We start from the raw sequence: 22418 nt of genomic DNA, 5'->3' as shown, positions 1-22418 counted from the left end.
AATAAACAGCAGCAGATGTTAGGTGTCTCGACTCCTAACGCCCTCTCTTCCACTACTCTGCAGTTCTAAATCATTTGTACAAACATCAGGTAGCAGGAAATTTCACAAAAGATTACAGGCTATATGTAGAAAGAAAAAAGCACAACAATCACAGTATTCAACCCAAGGAATATTTTAAAATTATAAACATATTACAAGAAAACATCATCCATTATCAACCATGAAAGCTTGGCTTCATGCATATATCCAGGTACACTTAGACTGCACTCTCAAATATACACTTCCAAAATGACTAAGGTAAGGACAACAATTTCCTCTATGCTTTTGGAGCACAGGCCTATAAGAGGCATCTTCATCCAGTGCAGACATGCTGCAATTTATACAGGATTGTTTCCTTACTACCATATTATGAGCAAAGTAAACAGAAATTCCCTGCTACCAGTCAGTGTACTTTGCTCCTTTGTAAACCAAACAATCCTGGTCCTTTAAATCCCTTTTCACATGGAACCATGTTTGTCCTATAATTCTTGTTACTTTTCCCCATCACTATCCTGAGGCCTATTCTTTGTGCCTTCTTTAAAGGCAAGAGGAGGATATTACTTTAGTTTATATGAATGCAATATATTCATATTTTTCCCTCTCTTTCCCCATACCTAACATTTAATTCACATTTTTACCACTGCTTTTCAGCAAGTGTATTTCTAAGAGAAGAGATGCAACAAAATCAACTAGATATGTATCCTTCATTTAACGTGCGAGCCCCCGACTGCTTCAAATTGTGCTTCCTGAGAAGGCAAATGTTTCTCTTCTCACTAACACATTAAATTTGCTTCCTCTTTTTTAAATTCTTCTGGGGCTGTCAAGAAACATTGATTAGGCAGGTATCTACCAGTCTGGGGTGAATATTTACTGGACACTCACCTGCACAGATTACTTATATAGCACCATCTAAGAGCAAGGCACCATGCACACCCCCAAATAAAAACAAAATCCTTGTCTCAAACTGTATACAACATAAATCTCTGCTAAACTGATCTACAGAATTAGCTGCAAAAGTAAAGACAACTGGAGCTTCTGCAATACACGCTGTGGCCATCTTTGCCCAATCCCAAAATAGCAGAAATTCTTCACTTAGTGCAAGATGCTTGGACAATAACATCATTTATACAATACCAGATAGTCATACTTAATAGACAGGGGAAATAAACACTTTCTCCCCCACACATTCTATCATCTAAGAACAATAAATTATAAAAAAGAGCAAGGGAAAGAAGTCACGTTGCAAAGCTATCTGTTGTGTAGTATTAGCTTAATGATCTCAGATTATCTTACTTTATTTCTTTAATGTACAGAAGTTTAGGTCTACAAGTTAATAAAAGCAGTTCTGAGTAAGCTACGTAAACAGAATTAGTGGAGTGACAAAGTCAGATCCTTTAACACCTCTTAACATGAATTTGACTTTTCTCTCCAGGGGGAAGGAGGAGAAAGGAGAGGTTGCTTGCTCATTTTAATTTTTGCTGTTTTTTAGGTCTTTTTCTCTTGTATTATAAGCTGCCCTGAGACGTTTTGGGAAAGAAGCACATAAACCTAATAAATAAAAACCCCATTTTACCCATAAGGGTACCTGCTCAGAGATGCTGAAAAAGGTATTTGGGGGTTAAATCCCAGTAAGGGTCTTCAAGGGAGGACTTTCTAATTTTCATCTGGGAGTGCCAGTTACAGGCAACAGGGCTTGGCTCAGACCTATACTCATACACTTGAACTCTTTCAGGTTCAGAGCCTTGTAACTGGTTGGGGTTACTTGTAAAGAGGAAACACTTGGGAGTCTAAATGTTTAAAACTCAGGACAGGAAGGTTTGGACACTGCAAGCGTTCTATTTATGTTCATTCAGCACAGTGTTTAAAGACCACTCAACTCAAAGAAGGGAGCTGGCCAAAGACTTATAAAGTCAATTTTTATTTTATTTCAGCAGAAAGGCTATAAATAAAACTAAAGGCACAAGGCAAATTCTTTATCTTTACCATGAAGTTCTGCTAAGTGACCGCCTAAATGAACAGTCTCATGGCCCGTCACAGGTGGCCTGTTTCCAGGAGTTGCATGGGGCACTGTTCCAGGAAGCGCTGCACGGCACAAGGTAGCTTTGCCGCCTGCTTTAGGCCAATTAGAGAGCCGTAATGCAGGGGAAACGCACAGACATTTGTACCTGGGTGCTGCCACCATGGCACCCCAGTTGAGAACCAGTGAACTACGATGCACATTTCTCTCTCAATATGCACAGAAATCCCTACTCCAGGTGTTTCAAATGTTTGTCTGGAACTGATTTAGAAACCTTTATTTTCCTCAATACAGCATTAGAAAGAGAAGGTGAAGGAGGAGGAGGAGGAACAAAAACTTCAGTGATTCCTGAAGTCTTTCTTTACCTGAGGTTGTTATAATGCATCGAATACAATAGCAAGTCTCAACACTGGGATATAACAAGGCTCAGGAACCCTTTATTTAAAAAAATGTAACTCATACTGGCAACTGCAGACTTGTGGCAAACACTGTATATACAAAATGCAGGATCCAGCTATTAACAGGTAACCAGTCTTTAGTAGTAGTTCTCCTCACCAGCTCCTACTGAGCATTATAAACCCTTTTTTCTATTCAACTGAAAAGTCCCTATTATGGAACCACATCCAATATAGGTACCTCAGCTAATTCATAAGGTCCTAGCTGATGTTTTATTCCCTTATCTCCCTCCAATGAATATTCCAGACCCCCATTTATGAAGACTCAATTCCCTTCATCTTCCTCCCTGTTTAAAATATATGTATTTTTAAATCAGACTGTATCTGAGGTCAAGGGAAGCTGTAACAGGCTACAGAAGAGTCAATGGCTCAACCAGTCAGGTGAAGCTGGCATTCTGATGTAAGTTAGAGCAAAAGATTACCATAATAACTAAACATTAAGGCAAACTGCTATACTCCAATTGGTTAAAAATGGCTCTTCTCCAGAGCTCAGGGGCCCAACACCAAATGACTACTGAGAAAGCTACAGAGCAGTGATTCTCAACTTTTCTGGCACCCCTCGTTAGCTTCAAGGCACCCCAACTCATAGTTTCCATGCGTTTTTAACCATGGAAAAGTGAGTGTTGTTCTATTGCAAAGAACTCAAAAAGCCAACTACAGGTCAGAATGTTTTTTGACACTATGGATTGCTTTTTGAAATCTCTATGTGTATTTTGTGAATGATTGCACACCTAACAGTGCTAACATTGCATGATTAGGAATCAGACCCCACAATGCCCCTGAAAGAATTAAGACTCCTGCGTGGTGTGGCACCCTGGTTGAGAATCACTGTTCTAATGTCATTATACAAAACAGACTGTCTAAACAAAAATGAGGAAAACTGCAAACTTCAAAAATAATTAAGCATCAACTGTCCAGCATTTCTTGTATTTCAAGGCTAAGACAAGCCTTGGAAGTGAGTTTATAGTCTCAGAACTGCAACAGTGAGAAGGCAAAAACAGTAGCATTTCTAAAATTCAACCCTTCTGCCAACACCCAATTTGTGATGCTCACCTCTCCTACCGCCTATCAAAACTATCACCTCTTTACTTCTCTATCTAAAATAGTTCAGTGATAGCTCTTTCCTCTCTTGCCGTGCTATCCCTCCCACCACATGCACACCCAGACAAAGAGACCCATGCAGACACCATCCACTGATTGACTGGTTGTTTCCAAATCAAGACTGCACTCCTCGCTCTCACCTTTAAGACTCTACATAGCTGTGTCCCACTTACAACTCCACTCGCATTCTCTCCTCATGTCACCTCTGCTTTGTCTCTGTCCCAAACACATTGCCATGTGCTTTCTCCTCAGCTTCCTCTTCCTGAGTGCCAAGTGCCCTCCCTCTCCTTTAAATCCCTCCTCAAAACTCACTTCTTTTGGTTCGATTTCCGTCACTAATCTCAGCTCCGGCGCTATCTGCTCCCTCTCGCGCGCCTAATTATGTCGAAGATAAAACAAAAACATGAAATAGAAAAAAATAAGTTATCTGAATACTTTGGAAATGCTTCCACAAGGGCAGTTTTCATTTCCCCAGCTTTTTCAATGTCTCCTCTCCCCCACTCCTGTTGGGTTTCTATCTAAATTTAAGAGTTCAGGCATCTCCAAGCAAGAACCTTGTCTAGTCTCCATACATGGTACTATACAAACACTGTATTTTATATATACTGTCTTTCCACCCTCACAACTGAAATGTATGAATGTACGAGTACCAGAGCACTAAACAGTGCGGTACGCTTCGAATATTACATTTTGAAGTATCTCTTTAAAAGAGACGTCATCAATGCTAAAAAATAAGATAAAATAAAAACCACATTTACAGCTAAAAATACAGCACCTACACTTCTGTTATCAATCACCTTTAAAATGACAGTAACAGATGTGCTCAACTTGCAAGTTTTACAGTATTTTGAGAATACTTGGTGTCAGTGTTTTCCTGGTCAGCTGTACCACCCACACACTGCTCTTAAGTACATGATAGGAAGACCAAGAAATAAAAAGTAGGGAACAGGAAAAGTTGTAAATAAAAGTGTGAGGGAATGTTATTATTATTATTTAAATAAGGGCACACTATTTTACTTGGGGTTAGAAAACTGATTTTTTTTAGTCAGTTATAAGGAATCCTGTTGACAGTGTCCCTTTCTCTGATCAACAAAGAAGCTACAAAATAAATTATTTCTGTACCTGTGCATTGGTTTCAGAATTAGATTCTACATGTTTCAATTTCTTAGTTTTAAATAAATAAAATAATTCCCTTTCAAATGCCCTCTCTCAAGAAAATTCTCCTATATTCTTCTTGTCATAAGAAAATGTTGGGATTTGAATTTAATATACAACATTAAAGATTCATCTGAAGCTGTATTTTCAAATCAATCAAAAATTAGTCTGGGGGTTTCTTGGTTTTGGGAGGGGAGAGGGTTACTTTTTGTCAGATGAAATTAGTCTTGCACACCCTAAGTTCAGCCTCAGAGATTACATGAAATCCATACCCTTAGCACTCAATTTTGGAGAAACACAGGATTTATGGTGTTTGCACATATGGCATATGATGCCAGGGATTTTGAAAGCTATATCCCAAGCAGGCTATTTGCAACTAAGCTTGTTCCTCTAAAAGAAGCCTATGGCCACAGAGTAGTATCGCAGTGTGAATGGAGACAAGACGGTTGGGTGGAATAAACACGGAACTAAACAAGCGACTTCTGTGCTCTCACCCTTGGATTAGTCAACTCACAAATCTGTTATCTCTGACTCCCTATTTGTAAAGTGAAGTGAAAGAGTATTTATACCCCCACACAATCACTGGGGGTAGTGATAATTAGTGTCTGAAATGTTGTGCTGTAGTTCACCAAAGCATTCTTAACACTGCAGAAAGAGGCTGAGTTTAAGCACAGGATGGATTTGTATTTAAATCTCATCTCTTCACTTTTAAACAATGCCAATTACATATACATGTTGCCTAAGACCCCAACATTTCTTTACATTCTACTGTTGCATTCATGATTATTATATCACGATATACAGCTACCGGTTAAATAAAGGCTGGACACAAAATTTGCTTCTTAGGCCAATTTAGTTCTCTATTTCCACTGAGCATATTGAGTTCCCTGCACCTCCCAACCCTCCTCTACTTCCTACTAGAATCACCTGTAGAATGGTGGGGTAATGTCATAAGTCAAGGAATATTTTCCTGACTGACTCCAACAGGCCTGGCAGAGCAAACAACTACGGAATGAGGTGGGAAGAGTCTACCTATATAAAACTCCAACCAGCAGCAGACCACTGATACATTAAGGCACTTCTGAAACGGATGAGATGAGTGCCTCTTTAGTCCCTGGGGCCCCTCTGTTGGCAGCATTAAGAAGAATATTCAGGATAGAAATGATTCAGTGAAAGGAGCATACTGCAGCCAGAAGTTTGACAGCTAGGGTGACAAAACTCATTCTTGGTAATCACCTTCAGTGAGATATGGTGAACCAAGACAAGAAAGGCCTTAAAGTGGATGCAGCAGCAAGTCCAAAAATACTGAGCTAAAAAAGATGCTTCTTAAGTGAAACAATCAGCAGAGAACTTGATTACAGACACTCTGGTAATACCCTGTGCCCTTTTTGGTAACCAACAAGAACAGGTGGGAAGACTCCTAATATCCTTACCTGCCCTTTGGCATCTTCAGGCATAGATTTGATATGCATCCTTTTTAGACACCGAATAACACCATCATAGAACTGTACAGTGAAGGTTCCTAGAATAGGATTGACACAATCATGATGAGCAGGTATAAAGTAAAGTATCTACCTGATGACTTCCACACAATCTTTGCCACTTCATTTTTTAGCCTAAAGTCCTACACATACCAAATCCCTGCTCATGCGAGTATTTTGGTTAGGCAAGTAAAACAGGTCTATACATCTCATTAAAACTCTTCCCTTAACAGTTATTATGATTTCTCCTTGAAGGATACAGATTCAGAACCTTGGACAGGTCAACTAAAACTTTAAAACCAATTCTTATACATTTTCTACATTTCCCACAACTTGGACAATCATAAATCAGCTCTTTAATTTGGTGCATAACTAAGTTCTAATGGAGTAACAAAAATGTTACATTGTTGCGTTATCAGTACAGAGGAACATTTATATCTACAAGCAAAATCAAGTCCCATTCTGTTTGAATACTACTAAACTATTTAGTATATTTCTTTAATTCTTCTTAAATTCAATACAAATACTATCCCATTTTTTAAAATGTGCCCAAACCAGTTAACATTTTTTCCTTTTAATACTGCACAATGCTCTCTCTCCAACAATCAAATGTCTAGCCCCACTTTCTAATATAATTTAGATATTTAAACATAATCATTGTAAATTCAAATATATAACATTGAGGCATGAATAGTCTTCTTATTACCCTGAACAACTTACATGTGCAAGTTCATAGAGGGTAAAAGGAAGATCAGGGAAAGTGTGGGTCTCTAAATGGGGGAAGCTGCAACTGAAGCACTCAATGCCTTTCTTACCTCAGTCTTCACAGGTAAGGTCAGCTCCCAGACTACTGCACCTGGCAGTACAGTTTGAGGAGAAGGTGAGCAACCAACAGTTGTAAAAGAACAGATTAAGGACTATTTAGAAAAGCTGGACATGCACAAGTCCATGGGGCCAGACAGGATGCACCTGAGAGTACTGGTCAATGCAACTACAGAGCCACTGGCCATTATCTTTCAAAACTGGTGGCAAATAGGGAGATGTCCCAGATGACTGGAAAAGGGCAAATATATTGCCCATCTTTAAGAAAGGGAAGAAGGAGAATCTGAGGAACTACAGACCGGTCCACCTTGTTCTCTGGAAAAGCCAGGGAATGGGTCCTCAATGAATCCATCTCTAAGCACTTGGAGGGGAAGAAGGGGATTAGGAACAGTCAGCATGGATTCACCAAGGGCAAGTCAGGCCTGCCCAACCTGATTGTCTTCTATGAGCTGACTGGCACTGTGGATGCAGACAGAGTAGTGGATGCAGCACACCTTGACTTTAGCAAGGCTTTTAGTACACAAGCAAGCTAAGGAAATACAGGGTAGATAATAAGGTGAATAGAAAACTGACTGGATCGTCCGTCTCAAAAGGTAGTAATCAGAAGCTAAATGTCTAGTTGGCAGCCAGTATCTAGTGGACTGCCCAAGGGGTCAGTCCTGGAGCCAGTGTCTTTCAATATCTTCAACGACCTGGAAGATGGGATGGAGTGCACCCTCAGCAAGTCTGCAGATGACACCAAGCTGTGCAGAGTAGTTGATACGGTGGAGGGTAGGGATAGGATTCAGAGAGACCTTGACAAATTGGAAGATTGGACAATCCCACACACTCATACAGACTAGGCACTGAATGGCCAAGCAGCAGCTCCACAGAAAAGGACCTGAGGGTTACAGCAGACAATAAACTGAATATGAGCTAATAGCGTGCCCTTGCTGTCATGAAGGCTAACAGCATATTGGGCTGCATTAGGAGTGCTGCCAACAGATCAAGAGACGTGATTATTTCCCTCTATTTGGCAACAGTGAGGCCACATCTGGAGTGCTGTGTCCAGTTTTGGGCCACCCACTATAGAAAGGACACAGACTAATTGGGGAAGAGTCCAGCAGAGGCAAACCAAAATTATGAGAGGACTGGGGAACATGAGGAGAGGGTGAGGGAACCGTGTCTTTAGTCCGAAGAAGAGAAGAATGGAGGGAGGATTTAATCAAGAGGATGAAGTCAGACTGTTCTCAGTGGTGGCAGATACCAGAACAAGAAGCAATGGTCTGAAGTTGCATCTCAAGAGTTTAGGTTAGACATTATGAACACCTTCTCAGTAGGAGAGTAGTAAAGTACTGGAACAAGCTACCCAGACAGACTGCAGAATCTCCATCATTAGAGGTTTTTAGGAACAGGGCAGACAAAGCCTTGGTTGGGCTGATATAGATGAGGACGGTCCTGCTCTGAGCAGGTGGTTGGACTACACATGGAGTGCTCAGCTTTCAGCCTGCAGGCCAAGTGTGGTCCACAGAGACATCACATCTGGCCTGCACGATACCCCACAGGTCTGGAAATTTGGTGGCAGGGGAGTGGTGGCCATTAATACAACCACCCTCCCCCTGCCAAATTCCAAAATCCCAAGCCTGTCAGGCTTAGCCAATCCAGCCAGCTGGGCAAAAAAGTTGAGCACCACTTAACTAGATGACCTCCTGAGGTCCCTTCCAACACCAATTTTCTATAATTCTATGGAACGCAACATGTTTCAAGGCAGGCATTCTCACTAAACCAAATGCTTCCCATCTACTAAAATAATAATGCATCTTACAATATATTTGACATTCTAAATACCTGTCCTTAAAGATACAGATATGCCATGCTTCATTTGAGTAGACCATAGTTGTGTTCACATTAAAAAAAAAAAAAGAGTACTTACAGCTACAGTGCACTTATATACATACCCTCCTTGTTAATTGCTTCAATCTTGGCTGGGTAATATCGACAGTCTGTCCAACGAGCTAGCACCTCTTCTCCAGGTTTAAAATCCTATTTAAAATCATTTTAATAGTTAATATCTTGAGCTTCAAACTTCCTCTAAAGAAACCTACATGTTACAAATCTGGCAGTAATATTTAGCTTTAGAAAGCAAATGCAATAGCTCATGCAGGAAAAGAAACTACTACTTACAACAAATTCTTCATCATCTTTCAGCCCTTCTTTCCGGAGTGCTGGTCGCTCCAGGGGTCTTAATCTATTGCTGTCCCAATAAATCCACTCGTCATAGCGATGACTCCAGCGTTCAAAATGGACCAACATCTTCCCTTCCTCATAGTCTATCTTCTCAATTCGAGATGGATACCTTGAGCAATAAATGGAAATGTGTCAATTCACCAGCTTTTTCCAGACATGTTTAGCCTACAGAAGTTCAAACAAATATTAGTTCTCATTGAACGGCCATTTTGTACTGAAAATCAGTTTGAAATTGAAATATGTTTTCTAAATATATGTAACTGTTAAGATGACAATACATAACTGAAAAGCTTTCTACATAAATTAAATGAGAGATTACAGTTCTATTATATAGTACTATGCATACACAAATTCAGATTTGTGTTAAATGTTACAATGTGAAAATTACTTTAATGGGCCTTTTGGATTAAAAGCTGGGAGTTTTATGCTTAGCAGAATGGTTGTGTTTTTTTGGTTTAAAGCAAGACCTTTTAAGTTGCCTAATAAAGTATCCACAGAATTGCTTCATTCATTTCAGACAAATCAAAGCAATCAAGAAAACAAAAACCAACAGGGGGTGCACTGATAAATGTATTCTTGGCTAATACCGATAGCTGATTATTTACCAGGCATATTGACTGATACCGATCCAATAACCGATTTACAGGAAAGCAGTTGGGCAGCGTGGAGAACAGCACCCTGTAGGTAAGTCTGTGGAGGGGGAGGGGCATGGGAGGAACAGATTAAGGCCCCACGGTGAGGAGGAAGTGGGACAGGGGCAGGGCGGTGAATGGGACCCTGAGGCTGGATGGAGCTGGGGGCAGTTTCTCCAGGGGATCAACATCTGGGGGCCCCAGTCAGAAGGCATAAAAATGGTGGTGGAGGTGCCTGAATGAGCTTTAGTTCAAGTACCACTGCCACCATTTTGAAGCTCTGGGACACTTTTAACCAAAGCAGAGCTGAGTGGGGTGAGGGCAGAGGTGAGCTGCCCTCTGTGGGCTTGGGGCTTTTTCCCCCTGCTTCCTTGGCCCCGGGAGCCATGTCTCCTGCCCATCCAGCAGCCGGAGGCACAACTCGCCACCACCACTGACGCTGGATGGGTAGGGGACGTGGCACGGCCAGTGCATGGCCCCTGGAGCAAAGGCAGCAGGGCAAAGAGCCCCAAGCCCACAGTGGGCAGCCCACGTTGGCCTTCTCCCTCACTCTGCTTGGCTCTGCCACAGTTAAGTATCTCGCTGCTTAAAAATGGTGGCAGTGGCACTTAAACTAAAGCTCATTCAACAAGCTTTAGTTTAAGCATCCCTACCACCATTTTTAAATGCCAGGATGCTGATCCCCTGGACAAACCGCTCACGGCTCCATCCTGCTCCCCACCCTGGCCCCAGGGTTCCATTCACCGCCCTGCCCCTGCCCCACTCCCTCCCTCACCATGGGGGTCTCCGTCTGCCCCACCCCATGCCCCTTCCCCTCCACAGACTTACCTGCAGGGCACTGCTTTCCACACTACCCGACTGCATTCCTGGACACGTGCATGAGTGCAGCTGCGAGCATGTACGCAGTGTCTGGGGGCCCCAGTCAGAAGGCATATTGGATTTATCATTACGTTATTGGCTACACCGACCAAAAAAAGCTGATAGCTGATAATGTTAATTTTTCTTTGATCGGTGCCAATCTGATACGGCACCAATATATGGCACACCTCTAAAAACAACTGAAGTCAATAAAGCATTCCTACTGAACCTGAACTATTAACGTACAGCTCCACTGATTTCACTGGCACTGAATGCAATACACAGCAATTATTTGTTCAGTTTTTAGTTTTTGATTACATAATTATCAAAACAAAGACCTCAGTGTTAAAGGAGTGGGGGGTTCTACTATTCCCTCAACCTCTGCATATACCCACTCATTCCGAAGAGCCTCACCAGAACAAATCATAACCCTATACAATTTAAGGTTCTGGTTACAATTTAGTAAGGATTAAAACTATCCCCTTGTTTTAGTTTTGTAAAATCCAGCTCATTCAATCTTGCAAAGATATTGCACATTTCCTATTATTAGCATCTGTGAAAGAGCACAGGGGAGTGGTTTCTGGTTCTGTGGATATCTATGTCTGTGAAACTGTTTTCCAAGATCTATTTTGCTTCAGGAAATCCGAATGGGACAAAAAGCACAAAGATCTATCTAAAACAATCTGGCAATTTTTATTTTTACTTGATGAAAACTGATTTGGGAATTCAGATTGCCCTAGAAAGTTTTCCTTTGGGAGCTTTAGCCTTCCAAAAGCTGGAGTGATTAAATAAACCAGAGATACCTGAAGATGATAAAAACATGTACTGATAAGGAATGTCCTGGTGAACAGAAGGCTGCCTATCTCCCAAATAGGAGACTCTGTTTACTTCCCACAATGAGAGACTTGCCTCAACATTAGAGACATGACTTCAGCAATCATTTTCTACACCACCTGCCGATCCTCTGATTCAGAAATTCTGAGCTATCTTACTTTGCAAGATGAATTTTCTTTTTAAAAACATACCAGTTGCTGAGTAAGCAACTAGCAAATCATACGTCAGGATTTTTTTTTAAGAACCCATCTCAACTTAATTTTAAATATTGGAAATGTTCTCCTTTCTTCCCATTCATAAAGCTGTTTTCAGCAAAAGAGAATTGAAAGACAACACTGGGCCTGTCCCACCTCATTTCCCATCGTTGTGCTCACTGCTGCCTGCCTCTTCAGCAGCAGCCTTGAATAAGGACCCCCAGCTCCTCCATCAGACTTGCAAGAGTTCCTGAGTGTGAAGAACTCTTCACCCTTGACAACATCACCCCTCTTCCACCTCCCAGCTCCCTATTGTTCCCTAGCTTAGGGATAGCATTGGAGGAAGGAAGAGGATCCTCCCAATGCCAAAGTTTCAGTCATTTCCTATTCTTGTGAAGGGACACAGCAGATCAAGTGCCCCTAAGTTCCTGTTGCTCCTCTAACCTGTGAAAGGGGCTACCAGAACTGAAGGTATTTGCAAGGAAGCCCCAACTCCTGCTGCTCCTCAACATCTTTGCCTTGAACCTCTGCACGGAGGCAACCTCCTGGCCTCAAACTCAAACAGTAGCTTAGCTGCCGTGTTCCTGACAAACACTTTTGCAGGCCTATGAAAAGACTGCAGGTGAGCTCCCAAAGTAGTGCAAGAATGAGGGCCTCATGTTCCTATATGAGATAAAGTATGACGGACAATAGAGAAAGCAGCAAAACCGATTACACATGCACTGTTTTGAAAGGGCTATTTTAAAATGGATGGAGTAGCATGGAAAGAGAAAAAAATTTACTTTTCTGTTTTACAAATGAGGAACACAGCTTCAAAAATCCACTAACCCAGGGAAGGTAAAGTGTTTTCCCAAGTAGCATCAACAGCTGCAGAAAGAGTTTTCTTTAAAATAAAAAAAAAACAAAAACAAAAGAACCCAAACAAGTTTCTAGCTAGGGTTATGTAATTAAACTTGAAAATGTTAATTAAATAAAACTAGATTCAATACCGTCTTCCCAGGCCTGCAGACTGCAAAGCCTTGTCTGTCTGTAAACTTAGCATTTATGTAACCGCTGAAATTCAAACCAAGTAAAAAAAAAAGTTGTGTCCATTTTTACTACTAGTGGGAGGCATGTGAATGACTATGCAGCTTACAGGCAGTTTCATTCTGCAGCTACTTGGAAAAGTTCTAAGCATTATAGAAGGCAGGCAATGGAAATACCGGATTCAACAGGGAGGAGCAGCCAGAAATGGAGGATGGAAGCAGAGGAGACATCATCCTTGCAGCAACCCAAAAGAAGAGAGCAGCATTTAGTAGCACATTATACTCGGGGTAAACCTTCCCTTCGGACAAGGATTTCAATTTCATCAGATACCCTCCAGCTAGAGGCCGACGGAAAAAAAAAAGGGAGCCATTGGGCAGAAATTGAAGGCAAACGCCAGTCTGGCAGTATTTTTATCTGCACATCACTCCTGTAACAGCACCTCTTCTTCAGTTTATCACCCTGTGCCTGATCGACAGTTCTCTGTCTACTAGTTACCTGATATAATTTCAAAGCCCTACATACAGGTATATACAGGTATGAGAAGACAGAGGGATTATGAAACAAAGTACAAGGGGGACTGTGTTTTTTGGGGGAAGAAATGGAAAGGGAAAGAAAATACAAAAATTAGAAATGCGGTGGCAGAGGGCAGAATGTATGGAGAGAAGGAAAAATGAAGCCCAAGAAGAAACGTCACAAAGTAGCACATCAACAAAAATGAAAGAATGAAGCAAGATGCACATAAGAAAAAGAAAAGATGTAGCAATCATGATGGGTCTAGTACTATTCATCAAATATATTACTTGATCACAAATCATGCTATTCATTGACTACTATATTCAACACATATATTTTTCTACTACGTGATCAACTTCTGGAATCAGATACAAAAGAAGATCATTTGTAACAGAGTAGTCTGCAACCAACTTAATTCACAGCAGGTTGCTGAATTAAGAATGGTTTGGGGTTTTTTTGTTTGTTTGTTTTTTAACAGCTTTTACCAATCAGCTGAAACTTATCAGTGGTTTCACACAGCTGATCAGGGTAGATATGCCCTTTGACATAAAAGCTGCTGCAAACAGCTAGAATCTCTCAGCAGTCCTACATAACTGTTTCCTGCAGCTCTTTATATACCCAGATACTTTGCAAACCCTCATCTTCACAGGAGAGTGAGAAACCCTGCAAAGTATCTGGATCCTATGGTTCACTGCTGGAATTATGAACCATAACATTATGGGCAACGTCTTCTTAATAAGTTACATATGAAAATGAGAATTAAATAAAACTGTTATTTATGTGTTAAATTCCATTAACTTGTGCTCTCAAAACGCACATTATGATGCAAAACAAGTGATGGATTGAGACACAATGACAAAAAGCCCAATTATCAAAGCCAAATTTAATCCTAGTCTTTAGGCATAAAAAACTATTCATCCATTGAACTATCCTAGCCCACAAAATGACTGACTGTCAAAGTCAACTAACAACAACATTTTCACAGCTCTAACAAAAAGAGAAGATAACAGAGATGGGTTAAATCCCCTGCGGTAAGGTTACACACTACAAAAGTGTACACATTTTAAGCCACAGAACTATGTGGTAGAGACCATTTGGGGCCTTGTGTAATGCTGAACATGTGGTTAACATGCTCAACATTACACAAATTTGCCATTGCACATTTTGCTACAGAGCTGTTTTCTCTAATATTCCATTTTTGGTGGGCTCTGATAAAAAAATTAATATGCAAGATTTTGAACTCAGGTATTTTCAGGAGAAATATAAACTCCCCTGCTGGTAACAGAAAGAAGATAGCAACAAGCATCACTTCTGCAATGTAAAAAAAAATAAAACGGCACATTACAAAAATCTTCTCTTCTACAATTTAAGCAACTTCTTTTCTTGCAGGACTCACTTCCCAATCCTTGATTAAGGTTTGGAGGTCCCAATTCAACACTGTCACAACTGATATAGTCTAATAAAAAAAACTGAATGCAGTTTCCTGCATTGTTTTATTAAAAAGTAATGTTGACATTCCACCCAGGGCTGTACTGACAAATGTTGACATACAGGACACAGCTTTTCCTGTCAATAAGATCCATGATGCTTCTTCTTCCATTTAAAATAGTAAAGCAAAAAGATGGTTGCATCTGCCAGACAGGATGAAACGGAAATTTCCTCAATCCTAACACCGAATGCAAGTACGATGAAACAGCATTATAAAAAGAAGCAAAACAAGATCTATTGTACATTCCCCATACCATGTCCTGATTAACAATGGCAGAAGCATTTCTTCCAACACAAGCTCTAGCACACAGTCACAACTCAAAAAACAAATATCTGGCCTAATTCAAGTAACCTGAGCTAATTTAAAATAAATTTGCCAGGATTTCCCTTTATTACAGCATGAACTGAAAGGATCCAAAACAACTAAAAAAAGGGGCTCCTGAAAATATGAATAAACAGGTTTTCTTTATACTGTTTACCTAAAACCAATCAATCTGTACTTAATAATGCCTGTGTTAGCTCTATCCAACTCTACTCAGTAATGCCTACAGATGGTAAAGTTTTCTTTTTGAGGGTCTTTCCTCAAACTTTCCAGCTGCGTCCAGATGAGTGCAGGCAAGTATTATGTGATGCCGCAGACCCGTCTGTGGTGCCACACACCGCACACAAAGGCATTCCCCACACTGCTACTTTGCATTACCTTTCTGGGGGTCAAAAAAACCCATGTTGAAAAGAAGCAGGGTGGCATATGTCATGGCACCACATGTTGCCCATAACCAAAGCCTGGCCAGTCAGAGCCATGTTCCAGCTGCCGGCCAGGAGACCTGCTGCAGAAGCATCATGGCTGTAGCTCCCCAAGGCCCCCAACATAGGCTGCTGGGGCCAGCACAGCTGCTGGCCCCAACCTCCCTACCCCACCTTCAGTAACCTGCCACATGCCAGAGCATGTGGCATAAGCGTTCCCCAGAAACAAGTAGCAGCGACACAAGGTGTGTCACTGCTACTTGTCCCCAGGGAAACAAACATCTGCACTAGCACAGGTGCAGCCTGCAAGCGTGCTAGAAACAGCATTCCCAAACCCCAAAAGATTCTATTCAAATGCCAGCCTACCTGACGGAATTGATTAACTACAGGCAATCCCCCCCACTTAAAAGCGCTAACCAAAACCACATTTCGCTACAGCGCTCATTTAAAATGGATACCCGATTTCACCGAGCACTCAGCCAGTTGTGCTATAGCATGCAGTGGAATCAGCGAGGAGGCGGCAGGGCACGCAGGGAGAAGCAGCAGTGGCGGTAGCAGCAAGTGGGGTGAGCAGCAGTGAGCAGGGGGGTAGGCATGAGCACAGATGGGTGGGGAGAAGCGGCAGCAAGTACAGGGCCCATGCCTGGGGCCAGGGCCCGTGGGGCCTCATGCACAGGTCTGGTCAGTAGCGCGAGTTCCTGAGCTGGCACGTAGGGCTGGAGTAGCTGGCAGGTGGGCAGGCAGGGTGGGGAGAGGCAGTGGCGGTAAGAAGCAGTGAGTAGGGGGGTGAACATGAGTGCAGGGCCCATGCCAGGACCCAGGCCGGCGGAGGCCCAGGGCAGGGCAGCAGAAGCGTGGGTCCAGGCTGGCATGAGGGGCTGGGAAGGCAACGCCAAAAAGCAGCAAGCAGCAGCAGTAACTAATTATTTCTATTTATGTTCATTCCTATGGGGAAACGGGGTTTGCTTAGCGCAGTTCCGCTTAATGCTCGGTTTTTCTGGAACCAATTAAGAGCACTATCCAGGGGTTGTCCGTATTGTGAGCTGATGGCATGTTCCAACTTTACACATTGCTCAATTTTGTCTCTCAAGTAGTAACAGTTGCATTGCACGTAAACTACAGAAATGTTGTAAAGCTGGCAAAGACACAAGTAAATTACATGATAAACTTATGTCAAATTAACCCAGTCTCTCTCCAATTTATATATTCATCTTGAAGTTTCCATATTAGCATGCATCATTTCTCAGGTATAGAAGTTCATAAATGGCTATTTTCACCAATATATTTACTAATCTGATATGAACGGTGTTCATTAACCAATAATTGAAAATATTTTACACTTTAGCATCATCTTCTATCTGAGCCTCTAAAAGTGTTCTCTAAAATAATGAGCTGTGTGCGTAAGGTATGGAAACAACTCCATTTAACAGACAGAGAAAACGAGAGGTTCAGTGGCTTTCCAACACTCCAGCATTAGGATCATTGGAAAGTAGGACTTTCCAAGGCAGGATCCCCAGCTAAACCATTCTAGCCAAGTGTCTATCCAATCTGCCCTTGAAAACTTCCAAGAAGATCCAACAACCTCTCCAGGTAGTTTGATCCAATGCTTGATTACCCTCACTGTCTGAAAGCTCCTCCTAATCTCCAACCTAAATGTCCTCAGCTACAGCCTAATGCCATTGCTGCTAGTCCTGTCCCCTACAGAAAAGCCCATCTCCATTCTCTCTGTAATCATCCTTCAGGTACATGAAGTACTCCAAATGAGGCCTCACCAGTGCCGAACATAACAGATGAAACACTTCCCTTGATTTGCCAGTGACACTCCTGTTCATATGACCCACTATGCTGTTGGCCTTTTTCGCAACAAGACAAAACTGTTGGCTCCTATTCAGTTTGTAATCCACTGTTACACCCAGGGCCTTCTCTGAAGTACTTGCAGCCTCACCAGTCGTTCCCTACTCTGTATTTGTACACACAATTATTGTATCCAATTGCAGGACTTTGCATTTGTCCTTGATGGATCTCATCTGGTTGACTGCAAACCATTTCTCCAGTCTGTATAGGACATTATGGATTCTAGCCCTACTCTCCAGTGTCAGCAACTTCACCCAACTTTGTGTCGTCCAAAACTCTGCTGAGCATACACTCAATCCCATTGTCCGAATCATTAAAGAAGATATTAAACCATACCAGACTCAGGACAGACCCTTGGGATACTCCATTTGATACCAGATCCCAAATAGACACTGAGCCACAGTTGACTACTTGCTGAGTATGATGATCCAACCAGTTATGTATCCACCTTACAGTACTTTTGTCTAATCTGTATTTCCTTGCTAATGACAACATTGCAAGATACTCTGTCAGAGGCCTTGATAAAGTCAAGATGCATCACATCCACTGCTCTCCATATCTACCGAGTCTGTTACTTTATCATAGAAGGAAATAAGATTGGTCAGGCCACCTTCATCTTCCTTGTGGTGAATCCATGCTGGCTGTTTTTGACCACCTTGTTCTTCTCTTGGTGCATCACAATAGATTACTTGAACACCTGCTCCCTGAGCTTTCTGGGTATCAAAATCAAGCCGACTGATCTCTGGCTCGCCAGATTTTCCTTCTTCCCTTTCTTAAAGACAGGCACTATAATTTGCCCTTTTCCAGTCATCTGGGACCTCACCTGACCCCCCACCCATTCTCAGAGGCTAACCAATGGCTCTAAAATTACTTCAGCCAGTTTCTTCAGTAACCTAGGATGGCACAGCTGGTTTCTTCAGTAATCAGCCCTGCCAACTTGAAAGCATCTAGCTCCTGTAAGTAATCCCTAACCTGTTCTGCCATTACTCTAAGCCAGTGGTTCCCAACCTTTTTTTGCCACGACCCGCTGCTGGGAGCAAAGTGGAACAGCAGCCCAAGGGCAGGTGAGTTCCCAGCATGCTCGTCCTTTGATTGCGGCGCTGCTGGCATTGCTCCCGTGACCCTCATTTGGGTTGCAACCCAAGGTTGGGAACCGCTACTCTAGACTGTCTCCTTCCCTATCTTTGCCATCAAATGCACTTAACTGGTAGCTGCCACTATTTGTGAACACCAATATAAGAAAGGCATTAAATACTTCAGCTTTTTCTGCATCATCCACAACTAGATTAGTTTTTGCACCATGTAAGGGACCTATGGTTTCTTTAGCCTTCCTCTTTAACATACTCGTAGACTCTCTTTTACTGCCTTTTATGTCCTTTACTAGCTGCATCTCAAATTGTGCCTTAGTTTTCCTTTTCTCCCTGCTTGCCCATGTGCAAACACTTATATTGCTCCCTATTATTGTGACCAAGTTTACACTTTTTGTAAGATTCCAGTTTGAGTTTCAACTCATTAAAGAGATTGCTGTCTAGCCAGGCTGGTCCCCTGCTGCACTTCCCATTCCTCTGTCGCATCAGGATAGCTTGCTCCTGCACCTCCTGAAAAAGCAGCCAGCTTCTGTTCTGTACAGGATGAAAGATCCCAAAATCAGCCCAACTCTTTTGATTACCAGTTCTAGGACTTATGAACTGACCCCAAGACCATTTTTCCTTCTGTATCTTAGAGAATGAAACTACATTGTTCTTTCCAGACCCCTCCATCTTGACAATCTTCTTTTATTTGCAAGCTTCTTCAACCACTTCTATAGCCACCTTCATCTTCTTTTAGATAGGCCAGTGCTAAACATACTTCAGGTTAGAGATTCATCCAATTTCAAAAACGAAAAAGGTCCCATCACTTGAAAGCTTCATCAAGCAATGAACGGAACTGCTTCCTGTGCATGAATGTTCCTGTCCAAAGTTTACACACAACTTTTTGGGCTTCTCTTTGATATGGGGGAGGGGGGAAACCAATCCAGAGCCCAGACCTCTGATCTGCCCTCTTCACAGGAACAACCATTCTTCTGATGAGCTCAAGACAGTGATCTCTTTCTACCCTAAATCTACCCCATACCCTAATTATCCCACCTCTGTGCCTCCTTCGCTCCTCACTTTTTTCTTGAATTCATGTTTCTGTGCATGAACAAATAAAGAAGTATGAATTCGTTCTGTCTCCTATTAGTGGCAATCTTCCTGACATGATAATAGGCATGAATGTGGTACTCATGGAACAAGGAAGGGAGCTGGATGCACAGGATCATGAGAACATAGTAGTGAAGAAAGGTACATGGCATTGCTTACAAAACATCCAGAATAATTTCAAGAATTTTATATACAAGTATAAACCATGTTTCCTGCATCATGGAACATGGTCCAAAGCCTAATCCTGCAAACATTTATGTACCTGTAGAATCAAACCCTGAAGAAAGAGAACAGAGGCAAAGGAAAGGATTTTCTTCAAAAAGGCAAAAAGGTAACCCTTCTATGCTTTTGTAAACCTGCTCTATTTTAACATACCCACCCAAGTATGTAGTAACCTGCATCTATTTTGTGTTGTATTTTCAGAAATCTTAAATTATCATCTGTTACCAAAAATTCAAACAGGCTTTAGATAAATTTGAACTGATAAAGTGACTTAGGTGCAGGAAAGTATTTTGTTCCAGTAACTTCCTTGTGCAACTGTACATCATGTATTTCATAGAAGTTATTCAATTTACAAGGAACTGTTGTGGTTGTTGCCACAACAGTGGTAAGACTATGCCAACAACAAACACATTTAAATGCAATCACCAACAGCAGGTTTCCTAGACCAACACAGTTAGAGACTCCCCTCTTCCCTAGCAATAGTACTAGTCAAGTGTCCTTAAAATAAATTCTTGGTTCATACCAATCAGACACTAAGAAAACAGAACCTACAATAAATTTATTTGACATCAAAACACCATATAACGGCCACTAAATAACCACTACCCAAACGAAAATTTAAAATAGAATAAACTTCAGAAAGGAAGAAACACCAAGAGGTAGTATAAGAGTGATTCTGTAGCCATGATGGTCCTGAAACTATGCAAGAGGCAAAGATTTCTTAGGGTGATATCTTTTATCAGATCAACTATGCAGTTGGGATAAAGTTAGACAAGCTTTCAAATGCAAGAAATTCTTCTGCAGGAACTTCCTCAGGTCTCCTGTTCCATTTCCTACTCTTCCATCACATAGGGATAGCATGCTCCTCACCCTTAACAGGCCCTCCTTGAAGTGCAACCAGATTCTGTTCTGTACAGGATAGTCCGGTCCTGAGAAGAAATGTCTTGTATTCGAAAACTTGTTTAACTTTATCCAACTACACAGCTGGTCCAGTAAATGATACCAACCTATTAAGTCCTTTCCTCTCTAATAATGATTTGGAAAGACCTAAACTAATCTGCAAACTAGCAGTTTTCATGCTTGTCTAGTATTTATTTTTAGAAATACACAATTCATGTAAGTTATGTAAAAAAAAAAAAAAAAAAAAGTTTCCAGGTATGGGAATATACTTTTTCTGTGTGAAGATAAAATGGATAAACTTAGCTCCAAAACAGACAGGTGACTTAAAAATCACCAAGCCCCTAAACACAGGTGAGCAAGTCAGGTGGAAAATAACATGTGGCCTAAATTAAACAAGACAGTTTCTCCATAAAGTGAACAGAAATATGAATTTTCTAAGAGTTCACACACATTCATTTCTTTTCCAATTACACAATGCATCTTGTACCAGGCACTGTTTCAGCTGCAAATATTTAGTACTAATTCCTGCATAGGATGCTGTCATAAAACGAGTCATCTTATTATAAATAGAGCTGCAGCAAACCTTGTTTTGATACGTTTAAACTCAAAGAATTGTATTACTGCTTCTTGCATCCTATAGTTTGGGTGTTATCTTTAATCAGAGTTTGTCATTGATCGGGTAAAGTAAAAAAAAGTATTATTTTTAATGAGCCTTTTGTTACTTTTATGACAGTGTTGGTAGTCTCAAAACACCTCCATTTTTTTTTTTTAACAGACAAAACCCTCATGTTTCAAAGAATCATAAGTTTAAAATGTTCTGTACTTCTACAGCACTAGGTGAGAATAACAATGTTTAAACAATAAAAGAAAAAAGTGTTTGTTTGTTATTTTTTATTAAGTACACCCTGATTGCTTCTAACAAAAAAGTTTCTTTTAAGCTGTTCAGATATGCCAAACTGACAGCTCTGGAATTTTAAACTAGAGGTGCACCGATCTATCGGTCCATATTGCAGCAATAAAAGGAAAACTGACATTATCGGCAATCAGGTTTTTTTGGCAGAGGTGGCTGATAACATCAGTGATAAATGCCACGTACTTGCGTGCAGCCACAGCATGCACACAGCCAGAAGGCAGCCTGGCCACTTGAAGAGCAGCATTTGGCTGATAAGTCTGTGGGGGTAGAGGGAGGTGGGAAGGCACATGGGGGCACAGATTGAGGCCTCCATTGTGAGCGAGGGAATAGGGCTGGGGCAAGCGCTGCCCAGCCAGGGCAGGGCACAGGATGGAGCCAAGGGCAGCTCATCCACAGGGAACAGGAGAGGAAGCACCTACTGCTGCATGCACCTCTGGGAGAGGTATGAGGGGCACGTGCCCCAGATCTGTGCACGGGGCGCAGGCAGGCTGCAGGTTCGGGGCCAAGGGTTGTGCTGGGCTCTTCCTGGTGGGGAGGCTGCAGGTGGGTGCAGAGCAAGTGGAGGCAGTGGTGCTGGGAAGGGGCGCTACCAGCCAGCTACAGCAAATTAAGGTGGCTGTAGCCCCCACCCCCCACTGTAGTGCTGTTGCCCACTGCAGCCTACCTGAGCACAGCCCTGGCCCAACCCCCACAGCTCCAGGGGGCACATGCCCCCCATACTTCCCCCAGAGTACACAAAGCAGTACCCCCCCACCCCCAGCTGT

At 41.8% G+C, this 22418-nt stretch overlaps 1 protein-coding gene across 7 annotated transcripts in view; it reads right to left on the bottom strand.

Annotated features, from left to right (window-relative positions):
- Nucleotides 1-22418, bottom strand: part of PHF20L1 (PHD finger protein 20-like 1) — an 83570-nt gene that overhangs the window by 59391 nt on the left and 1761 nt on the right. For 5 of the 7 annotated variants that reach the window (XM_019552909.1, XM_019552941.1, XM_019552918.1 and 2 more), the window contains exons 2-5: nucleotides 9234-9405; nucleotides 9008-9092; nucleotides 6201-6289; nucleotides 3925-3987 (exon numbers count right to left, since the gene is read on the bottom strand). In XM_019552909.1, coding sequence (XP_019408454.1) covers nucleotides 3925-3987; nucleotides 6201-6289; nucleotides 9008-9092; nucleotides 9234-9405 — 409 coding nt within the window. The remainder of the gene's footprint in view (nucleotides 1-3924; nucleotides 3988-6200; nucleotides 6290-9007; nucleotides 9093-9233; nucleotides 9406-22418) is intronic. The other 2 variants (XM_019552948.1, XM_019552959.1) reach the window with 1 other exon arrangement.

The sequence above is a fragment of the Crocodylus porosus genome, unplaced genomic scaffold (assembly GCF_001723895.1).
Source record: "Crocodylus porosus isolate Cpor-Errol unplaced genomic scaffold, CroPor_comp1, whole genome shotgun sequence".
NCBI classification, from domain to species: Eukaryota; Metazoa; Chordata; order Crocodylia; family Crocodylidae; genus Crocodylus; species Crocodylus porosus.
This window is presented reverse-complemented; position numbering and strand designations above follow the sequence as displayed.